This window comes from Pholcus phalangioides, unplaced genomic scaffold, assembly GCF_987345545.1.
Source record: "Pholcus phalangioides strain wild (caught in Gottingen) unplaced genomic scaffold, Ppha-v1.0 ptg000008l_1, whole genome shotgun sequence".
Taxonomy (NCBI): Eukaryota; Metazoa; Arthropoda; class Arachnida; order Araneae; family Pholcidae; genus Pholcus; species Pholcus phalangioides.
Window position 1 is genome coordinate 53,889,327 of NW_028301601.1, and position 11,425 is coordinate 53,900,751.

The window sequence follows — 11,425 nt, forward strand, 5'->3', positions numbered from 1 at the left end:
CAGTGAGTTGCTTAAGTGCTCTGGAAATGTGCCGGGGCTCACTGAAGGGATCTGGAACTGCTCCGCGAGTCAGTTAAGGTGATCTGAAAAGTGTGCCGCCTAGTTCATTTTTAAAAAATTAGATTTCATTATCGCGGGTCACATCAGATGACTCTGAGGACCGGCCATTGAGTATGTACAGCAGAATCGTACGCCGGGGGGTGCACAGGGGGCCCCGTGCCCCTCCCAAGCCGACCAAAAATTTGAAAAAACTGTAATTTTTCTGTGAGAAACTTAAAATATAAAAAGAAAATACCCTTTATATGTAAAATTTACCGATTTCTGTTGATTTAAATGCTTTTTTGAAGGATAGTAGCTCAAAATTTCTGGGAATTCCGAAATTATTGGAAAGATGATTCCCCCCCCCTTCCCCCGTAAAGGTTGGCCCTGCGTATGCCCCTGATGTATTTTACATGAGTTCAGACCAGACAACTTATGTAAAAAAGGGCAGACATAAAAAAATGTCTGTTGTGAAAACCCTTGTATGGATCGCAGAGAGTGAAATCTCACAGCTTTAATAAATTTTAAAAGTTTCAAATTGAGATCAAATCAATGCGCTAATGTTTACAAAGACATGTGTCACGTGACATGTTCAATATGTCTGGAGTGTATGGAAGAAATCCTGAACAATCTACACTCTCGCAGAAACACTGCAAACAATTTTCAGGTTCAATATCTCCGCTCGTGAAGACGCCATAGTTATAGCAAAGCTCGTCGAGGGGGAGGATGTCTCTCGTGGCAAAAAGACAGAGTCTAGGCACCATGCAGTCGACTCGGACAGGAACAACGACCAGATTTGGGGAGCACGAGTGGTTCACAAATCGTCCTACATTTCCGGTGTCCGTCGGATCGACAATGGTGTAGCTGGTGTTCTCCCCGTGGACGTTTTCCCTTAAGACAAACAAATAGTTCGACTGGCCCTTGGCTTTATGAGCTCGATACCTTTCGCTAGCTTCTTCTCTTCCGATGACTTCGCCTGCGTATTCGCACACGAAAGCCGATCCTGGAATCTTCTGCAATGTTCTGACCCCGAATCCCTTTTTTCTTGTTTTGAACACTTGTAATTCGTAGGAAATTCCACGTTGCACGAGTCTATTTGTGCACTGGTCGCTGCACGAGCACAGAAAAGAGCATTCGATGATGGGACGGTTGCTCGCATCAAGAGCTTCAAAATTTAACAACGAGTTCGAATATAAAGATCCATAACGAAGTAGGCACGAACACGAATCGGCACAGCATTGGGCAGAGCAGTCGCAAGGCTTCGGACTTGATTCGACATCATCCAAATGTGCACCACTGCTAATCACGCTGCAAGAGCTATACTGATGGGTGAAAATAAAGAAATTGCTATTACAGTATATAAACTGAAGAGCCAAAAAAACTGGTACAGGCATGCGTATACAAATAAAGAGATATGGAACCAATCAGAGTACGGCGCTGCGGTCGCCAACGCCTATATAACACAACAAGTGTCTGGCATAGTTGTTAGATCGGTTACTGCTGCTACAATGGCAGGTTATCGAGATTTAAGTGAGTTTGAACGTGGTGTTATAGTCGGCGCACGAGAGATGGGACATAGCATCTCCGAGGTAGCGATGAATTTGGATTTTCACGTACGACCATTTCACGAGTGTACCGTGAATATCGGGAATCCGGTGAAAAATTAAATGTACGACATCGCTGCGGCCGGGAAAAGATCATGCAAGAACGGGACCAACGACGACTGACGAGAATCATTAAACGTGACAGACGTGCAACCCTTCCGCAAATTGCTGCAGATTTCAATGCTGGGCCATCAACAAGTGTCAGCGTGCGAACCATTCAACGAAACATCATCGATATGGGCTTTCGGATCCGAAGGCCCACTCGTGTACCCTTGATGACTGCACGACACAAAGCTTTACGCCTCGCCTGGGCCCGACAACACCGACATTGGACTGTTGAGGACTGGAAACACGTTGCCTGGTCTGACGAGTCTCGGTTCCAATTGCTTCGAGCTGATGGACGTGTACGGGTATGGAGACAACCTCATGAATCCATGGACCCTACATGTCAACAAGGGACTGTTCAAGCTGGTGGAGGCTCTGTGATGGTATGGGGCGTGTGCAGTTGGCGTGATATGGGACCCCTGATACGTCTAGATACGACTCTGACAGGTACGTAAGCATCCTGTCTGATCACCTGCACCCATTCATGTCCATTGTGCATTCCGACGGACTTGGACAGGACAATGCGACACCCCACACGTACAGAATTGCTACAAAGTGACTTCAGGAACACTCTTCTGACTTTAGACACTTACGCTGGCCACCTAAATCTCCAGACACGAATATTATTGAACATATCTGGGATGCCTTGCAACGTGCTGTTCAGAAGAGATCTCTACCCCCTCTTACTCCTACGGATTTATGGACAGCCCTGCAGGATTCATGGTGTCAATTACCTCCAGCACTACTTCAGACATTAGTCGAGTCCATGCCACGTCGTGTTGGGAACTTCTGCTGGCTCGCGGGGGCCCTACGCGATATTAGGAAGGTACCAGTTTTTTTGGCTCTTCAGTGTATATGTTACGGTCCATGTCTGAAGTCTAGCATCTCCGCGAAATGGCCAGCAACTAGTTGGTCACTTTGCGAAGTGGCTGGTGTCTCAAGTCTGGATGCTCAACTTCAGACCGTAATGATATTTATTGTATAAGGCAGGGGTTCTAATATTAGAACTTATGTTTTTCATGGACAGTTTGTGCCAATAAAATGGCACGAACGGGGTCACACACAGTGCCGTAACTAGCCATTCCGGTGCCCTGTGCAAGAATTTGCATTCAAGCCCCTTCGGGCCCATTCTGCCCCTCCACCTTTCCAAGTGAGCAATGTGTGGGTGAACCTGTTGCACTTGCCTAGTTACGGCACTGGTCACACACATGGGATCTAGGGGTCCGCGAACCACCAGACCCCTCTTTGCATAATAATATTCTGTATATAACAATGTAATCCTTTGGATGCACCCTCCACCCACTACCAAAGGTTATACGAGAAAGTTTAGTAAACCGGACGCTGCAAATTCTAACTGGCTAGTCAAGGCAGGCACGATGGCCTCGAATCGATAATCAGAAAGACCTGGTTTGAGAAAGGTGTCACTCCCTTAATTTCCCTCAATCCACCCGTGTATACAGTACAGATTATACACCATGAGGCGATTATATAGCAACTACGAGTTAATTCGTCAAAAGAAACTTTTTAGCTATTAATGCTGAGATGAACTTTGGAAGGAAAAATTCGTTGCCTCCACCGAGAATCGAACCCTGATCCTCTTACGATCCCCATAAGAGCACCAACAATTATACACCACACAAAGGTATATCTATTCCCGGAGGAGACAACAAACTTTTCCCTCCAAAATTCATCTCGGCCCTAATATCCAGAAAATCCTCTTTGGTGAGTTGTGGACGGAGAAAATGGCATCTCTCTCTAATGAGTAAGTTGTTTTCCCAACCAAGCTTTCAGAGAACTCTTTCCCCCCAGGGACACCCAAGTAGAGCCGTCTCTACAGCCTCATGGGTCCCAGGAACATTAATATTCTGAGTGACTAAATGCCACAACCTACCAATTCCCACACTTCATTGTAACAGATATTATCATGCAGACTAACCATGCACAGAGAGCCCGATTTTCTTATACGCTAGATAGGCTGCAGCCTAGGGGGCCCAGAGTTCTGCAGAAGACCTCAAAAATCTCAAACTATTTTTACGATTCACAGGTTAAGAACCCTGTATGCAGGATCAAAATGAACTTTAATCCGCCCTCTAATGAGCGGAAAAAGTATTAATATATGACGAATTACCTCAAAGTTTTCCCGTAAAAAGCTCTCGCAATCGATTTCGTTGATGAATGAAACTTTAATTCGCTCCAATCCGTTCGAAATATCTTCGATAAAAGAGCTCATAACTCTTCAAATCCTCATGAGGGCGAATGAAACGTTCACAATCCTCTTCACAAAGCGATTTGTGTTTGTAAACAAACTTTTCTTCTGTGACGATACTGTCTCAGTGGTCTTTTTACCGTGGTTGCTAAACAGATTCAAAAAATTACTATAGGTCGCTTTTGTCAATCAAGCGCATTTTTTATGCAGTTCTAATGTTTTATTCTAGTATATTTAATCTTAAAATGAATTAAGTTCTCAAATTAATTAATTTTTCCGGAATATATTTCGTATTAGTAGTAGTAGTTGTCATCTCGGCGGGGTTTACAAATAAACTTCCGGTTCCAGTAGTGTTAAGAAAACGAATCCGTCCTCGACAACGAAAAACCAATTAGGTAGTCGTTCTTATCCATTGATATCCTAATTTTCAATTAAAAGATCTCTCTAACTGGTTAACGCACTCATCAATATGGTCTTCGTGTCGGCAGGTGTTTGGGATTGGAACTAATAACAGTTTATCATTTGAACGGCTGGATGGTGATTCCGCTCATGTAAAGTGGGTTTATTTTCAATTATTTCGAATGTTTTATTTATGATACGTGAAGGGTTTTAATTGAAGATGCTCAATTTTACCTAAATCTTTGTTATTGCTAAATATGTTCCTCAGGGTCGTTCAACCTGGACCGGAAGGGGGTTGTCATCACTACGGAATTTTTAGTTAGCCCAGTGTTTCCCAAAATGGGCATTATCGTCCACCGGGAAGATCCGAGGACAATAGAAGCTTTGGGTTTATTGTAGGGTCATATTAGCAGGGCCGCCTTAACGCATGGGCCCACCCGGGGGCCTCAGAAAAACGAGAAGTAGTTGAATTTTTCGAGAATTTACCATGTAGGGCCTCAGAAAAATCACTTGGCCCTTAAGACAGCCCTGCATATTAGTTAGGCTTGAATTGGGAGGCGATGAGAAGGAAAAAAAAATTTGAAATAGGGGGGGGGGGAAACAAAAAGTTACAGAAACTGAGCTCACCTATTTCAAATAGGACCGCAACTAGATACTTTGTCACACAGAACAAGCGCACTCATTTTTGACTCATTAATGTCGAAGGAGCAGTTAATAATAAATGAATTTGGCATCCCCTCTAGGTTGGGTCCCAATATTTGTTACTCTGTGATTTAAGTGACTTTTTGTACCCTCAAACCTACTTTGGCGCTGTGCGCTAGGGTTACTTAGGCTTATAAAAACATGAGGAAAAAAATTTTCTGACACTGAAACTAGCATCAACTGTACTTTTTTTTTTTTAAAGAACACCTTTCGCAATTAAGATCCAATCAAATGCATTCCCAAAGATGATGTCACTCTCCGCTATTACTGTGAAGGTTTTGACAGCTGGCTGATGCAGGAAAGAAAATTTACCTGGCCTTGCAGAGAATCTGACCTTTGTTCTCTCACTTGCCAAGTGAGCGCCATAGACCACTAGACTACAAAGCAAACAAATTCTTTTTCCTTAGAGCTTGTGTGTGCTGAACAAGTACAAGGACCATCAGTTCTAACCCAGGTCAAAGCTCACAATTTCTTATGAAGGTTAGCATTTCTTAATAAGGTTAACCTGTGAAAGTTTACCTTCATAGTAATAGCAAGAGTGACATCTTCGGATAAATCGTTATCTGGTGGCAGTGTCAGAAATTGTGAGTTTTGGCCTGAGTTAGGTCTGGCTGTCTACGAAGCCTATGACCTTGCTCAGCGCAGACAGGCTCCAAGGAAATAGGATTTGTTGGCTTTGTGGTCTAGATTGCTCACCCAGCAAGTGAGAGGACATGGGTTGGATTCTCCTGCAAGGCCAGTTTAACTTTCTTTCCTAGATTTGTTTTAGCATCAGCCAGCAGTTGAAACCGTCATGGAATGCATTTGCTAACCAAATTTTTGGATCGATCAGGAAAGCATTCTCTACTCTTGAATATACTGATGATTACTCAATTATTGTATTAATGGTGTTTCTTTATTTCCAGATCTTGAAGGATATACAAACTGCGTCCATATAATCCTGTTTCCATTTCTTTACATATCATCAATCTACGCTATGTTGATCGAACTATTTCTTGTGATGTTGATTGGTCTGTCTCGTGGTGCTGTTGGCAGGGATAATCTCCAAAACGGAACTGTTCATGAAGCGATACCGGAGCAGAACTTCACCGTTGTGACAGAGTCTTCTGAGGAAGACAGACTTCCATCTACTACAGAATTCCAGAACTTCAGTATGTATCCTGTGCTGGGTGTGATTGATGGTGGTGTTGAAGAAATGAATGGTAGCGTTGAAGAAATAAATGGCAGTGATCCTAGTCCACTGTTTTATGCTCGTGCTTTTCCTTTGTCTCGTTTTGATGATGTCCCGGGAAACGACACAAACTATGATGGGATGGGGTCTTACTATGAAATGAACGACAGTGATCCATCAGCGCTCACACCGTTTGGTAGTGTTAGTAATGAGAGTATTTTGACACAAGGCGAAGCGGTGTCAGATTCTAGTGAACCAGATTCATCTGCAACTATTCAGTATTCAACTGCAGTTGAAACAACAACTTCTCTACAGGCTATTGATAATACTACCTATCCCAAAGATGTGAATGAGTCTACATCTGTCGATGTTCATCATCATTTGAAGAAAATAGTGAAGCATGCCAAGAGAGTGTTTAATGAATCGCTTCATATCTTCAAACATAGTGCGCGGAATGTAAACAACTTCACTGATTCTGGTGTTCTAAATACAGATCAGTCTGATTTGTCTGTGACTAATAATGGAAACTCTAATGTTACTGAGATAAGCACTAGTCTTCCTGAAACTATATCACTGACATCTGGCGATAAAAATGACAGCACCATTCTAATCACCAATGACAGAGATGATATTAAATCTACAGAAACTTTGAGAAATCATTCACACGTTGGTGCCACTGTTCTTCAAGACAATGCTTCTTACGAGGCAAATACCATCGCTAGTGTTGTCCAGTTAACATCATCGTCATCACCCCAAACGCAACTGGATGCCCACAGTAAAACTGGCGAGAAGAACACGAACATTGTTCAGACGCTTTCGGGAGGAAGCATCAGATCGCATGATGTGGCTGAGTCGACTACAGAGCCTTCAAACACGTCAGATGATGGTGCGCATTTAAATGAAATGCATTCCTTGTCAACTGTCACACCCAAGATTAGTGTTCCAGAAGAAGAGGGAGCTCATGAAAAAGGGAGAAAACAGAACAGGTGTGCATTTACTTTGAAATCGTTGCCGTTCTGTCCCGCCCGTGTCCCAGAAGATGTATTGCAAGAAGTAACCATGAAGTTTTTCATCTTGAAAAACACGTGCACGCAATCTGACGTTCCCAAGATCTTTGAGGCGTATCTCCGAAAAGCGTTGGGCGATTGGTCGTGCACTTCCGTGCAGAGGTTATCATTCACCGATAGTTCTCCGTACATTTTTAAATTCACAGATGCTCATCCGAACAACACCGTCTGTGGGCAGGAAGGGACAAAGAGACTCAGGCTCAAAATGTTCAACGGATCAGAGATATGTTCCAACTTTGCCAGGAACTTTCTTCCTCTGTTCAAGATAACGAGCATCGACATCGTCGATCTTTACGAGTGTTCGGATTCCAAAGCCGTCAGCAAAGCCATGTGGGCCATCGTCGCTGTGATCATCCTGTCGATTTTGCCATGTCTTCTCATAGGGCTGTTCAGGTTCCTGCACGGCAAGTATTCGAACAAGTCTTTCAAACAGCTACAGAATATAGCTCTACAGCATCGCCGTCCGCTGGTGTTGAGGACTGACTTGCCATCTTTCCGACTGAAAGATCTCTTGAAACAAGAGAACACTGGAGAATCGTTCAAAGATTCAGGTTCGCATTCCAACATGGCTTTCGAAGAGCACGAGAATGTAGTGTAAGAAATGTACACATGTTGTCGTTTTTGTTTTTTGTTTTGGGCAAATTAGTCTTTCACATTTAGTGTTTCCCCATCGTTTCATGTGCGTTATGTTTAAATATTATTTATATGTATTGACAACTTCTGCGAAGGAAATCATATCGTTTAAAATGTTTGGGAGCGTACATATGAAATTGTATGTAATACACAAAATACTGTGAAACCTCCCTAAGAATGGCTGCTTTTTGTTTTGTGGAAAGGGAATTGACTGTCGAATAGGAGTAGCCTGATTATGGTTGATCGGGTAAAAAAAAATAAAATCTTTGTCATATGGTCATACTAAGCCCTCTGATGGGCCTCGGCCAGAGCTTACAGTTTGGAACTTCAGCTGAGATTCTGACCTAAATGGTCAGAGTTCAATTTAGCTATCTTTTTTTTAATCTTCCTCCATTGGGAACCCTGTTTGATTCCTTAGTTTAGCCTTCACTGTGCCCCCCCCCCCACAAGGGTTAAATCAAGAATTGTTATGTCCCTACCCACCCTTGTGGGGGGGGGGAACATAACAATTCTTGATATTCAAAATTTTTCTCACTATAAATTCACTATACAGAAGCCCACCAAAGTTCCTTGCCTATGGGTCCCCAGACGGTTCAAGATGGATCCTGACACCTATCTGGATTCATATCATCTGGTATCAATTGTCACTTTCCGTCATAGGCAGGCCCACAACTCGAAACAAAAATTTACTGTCGCCCAGGGCCAGTATGCATTTTTGCGTCCTTCCTACCCGTAATTCTGAACAGGGGGGAACCCAGCACCCTTCCTGGGGCAGCAAAGTCCCCCCCCCCCCGCCTTTTCCTTGTTGCAGCCCTGGTCATAGGTTCTGGATGCCCCTCCCTCCCTGCACTCATTCTATTGTAACACAAACAAGTTATACCTACAAAACCTTCATGCCTTTTGATCTGGTTAGCAACAATGAATTGTGGCAGTCAAGTCTTCCTAATTTCTATCTTTATTCTAATCTAATTCCCTGAATTTTTACCGTAATTGCAAAAAAAAAATCCTACTTTTAGGGGAATTAAATTATTTTCCTGAAATTTAATCACAGAAAAAAGTATTTTAATTGTCTCAAAAAGATGTAGCGTACAATAACGGTAGTTGCCACCATTGTTTCAAATGACGTCAAAATGAAGCATTTTGGCAAGGGAAAAGTGGAATTTGCCAAAGTCTGTGCAGATTCTGTCTTTTGCCGGTTGATTCGCAGAGATTGCTTGTGTTATGGATGATAGTATGTCTTGTTTTGTTTTTTTGGCTCCTGCCGATTTTTTGTTGGCTTGATTTTTATTTGCTTATGTTAATGTAACCTATACTGTTTGGGCAATAATTTACAAAGGCCGGCAAAATATCCAGTTTTTTTTTTTTCATGATTGCCAATGTATGAATTCATGGGCATAAACTTGTATCCGGCCTGAGCCCCTGCCCTAACATTTTCCAAAGAAACCTATTGAAATATTGGGTTCGAACTCCCACCCTAATAATTCTAATAAATTTAAGCCTTGTATGAATTATAATCTCAATTTTTTTTGGTTTGGCCAATAAATACCTGTTTTGATCAATTTAGGTTTTTATTTCCCCCATTTGTCGTTAAACGTTTTGCATATGGTTTTTAAATATTTTGATGCAGCTGTACATCACCATCAGAGTTTTTATTATTTCACTTGTATGGGGGGGGGGGATTCCTACTTCGTATGCACAAAAATCACTTTGATTTCTCTAAGATTTTTATATTCGTGATAATGTCCCTAATTCTCATTCTCCAGGGTTGGCAGCTATGTATACAGGGTGGGGTTTCATAATTGCCGTATTTTACCTTCGAACCGTAGATCTTAGAGGCGTACTTCCAATTAGAAAAAGTATCAAAATAATGTGTGTAGACCTTGGATATGCTATTCATTTTGCAAGGGGTTGAAAAGTTGTTAAAATAAAGAAACTAACTTTTTGTGCCGTCCTCATATGCCCAAAAATTCAATTAAAAAGTTGCCTTGTCTCTCCTGATGCCAACAAAAAAAATCATGTTTCTAAGTGCAATATTCACTGAGATATTCAAATTCACGATAAAATCGGAAACAAACAGCTTAAATGAGTTTTGTCCATTAGTTTATGCTGTTCCTTCCCAAGTTTCCTCAGATTTTCAAATATCTCAGGGAATGTTGCCCTTAGAAACTTCTTTTTGGCCTCGGAGAGACAGGACAACTTCGTAATTGGATTTTCAAAGACAGGGTGTCTATATAAAAGGTTATCCTTTTTAATTTAATAACTATACAAAAAATAATAGTTTCCTTGCAACATGAATGGCATATATAAATTCTACATGTTATTTGGATAATTTTTCTTACCGGAAGTATGCCTCTAGAATTGAAAGTTCGCTAGTAAAATGCGACAAGAGAAATTAAGTAATCACTGTGTATGTTACTTGTTCAGGGCGAGGAATGGAGGTAGTTTCAAACGTTATGTCCTATGAAAAATTAGCTGGGAAGACAGATCTTGGCTGCCTATAGAGGTTTCACTGCACGTCTTTCTAACCTGAAATAACACAGAGATGGCTGCAGCTAAATGCAACTTGGATATTAGTACAGTAAAGAGTCACGAGAGATGCAACAATAGGTAAGGTGTCAAAAAAGTTATTTGAGGTAGATACAAAAATTTAAATTGTTTACGATTCACCTCCCCCACATCTAAAAAAGTTTCAAATATTGAAACTAGAGTTACTCTGTCTGTTATCCTGAAAGAAGTTTATCCTGTAACACCTTTTGGTAGATATTCGCCAAGACATTGATGATCAAAATTTTGGTTTCAGCTCTGAAAATTAAGTAAAAAAATTAAGAATTACAGTCACTGATATTTCGGGGGAAATTTTCATCTAAATGCTATGGGGTGAATTACTTTTGGTTTAATAAAGGTATAAATTTTATTGATATTTTTACAGATTCAGACCACGTAAAAATTCTTTTATATTTGCTGTTTTTTTTACATCTGATCGGGCAAAGTTACATAGCTCAGCTGTGTCTGTTCGCAAGTTATTTCAGATTAGAATTACATTCATGTGTGTCCTGTATGACCCCACCATACCAAATGCATCTACATGGTTGTATTTTCTGTATCACGATAATAAGCGCCTTTATGTTTGTTTTTTTTATATTGAGGTGAAGAAACCAAAGAGGTGAATTATGATGTCTGAAGTCCACTACACGCTACCCTGATGGACCATGATCAGGTCAGAGTAGTGTGTAGCAGCCTTTAGTTTTAGTTGACTTATATAAATGTGTTTATGTTTCGTGTATCTTGAATTTTGTTAAGTAATTTTTGTAAAGTTTACAAAAATTAAAAAAGTTTTTGCTGTAAATGTTATTTTATTTTTTGAGCTCGCATTTTTCTCAGCTACGAATGAATTTTTATTCAGTTTAATGAATTGAATATAAATATTAAAAACAAAAAATAGAAGTTCATACAGGGTGTTCGTAAACTGTTTCGAAAAATACTATAGGGGTGATAGTAA

At 41.1% G+C, this 11,425-nt stretch overlaps 2 protein-coding genes across 2 annotated transcripts; one reads left to right on the plus strand and one right to left on the minus strand.

Annotated features, from left to right (window-relative positions):
* Positions 1-515: 515 nt before the first annotated feature.
* Positions 516-4,028, minus strand: LOC149084516 (histone-lysine N-methyltransferase SETMAR-like). Its single transcript, XM_089234920.1, has 2 exons — positions 3,877-4,028; positions 516-1,361 (listed from the first exon to the last, which is right to left on the minus strand). The coding sequence occupies exons 1-2, from the start codon at positions 3,976-3,978 to the stop codon at positions 597-599; spliced, it is 867 nt and encodes a 288-aa protein (XP_089091046.1). The 5' UTR covers positions 3,979-4,028; the 3' UTR covers positions 516-596.
* Positions 4,029-4,311: 283 nt separating this feature from the next.
* On the plus strand, positions 4,312-11,257 carry LOC149084517 (uncharacterized). The gene is made up of 2 exons (XM_089234921.1): positions 4,312-4,349; positions 5,961-11,257. Exon 2 carries the CDS (start codon positions 6,032-6,034, stop codon positions 7,889-7,891), a length of 1,860 nt encoding a protein of 619 aa, XP_089091047.1. The 5' UTR covers positions 4,312-4,349; positions 5,961-6,031; the 3' UTR covers positions 7,892-11,257.
* Positions 11,258-11,425: the final 168 nt, after the last annotated feature.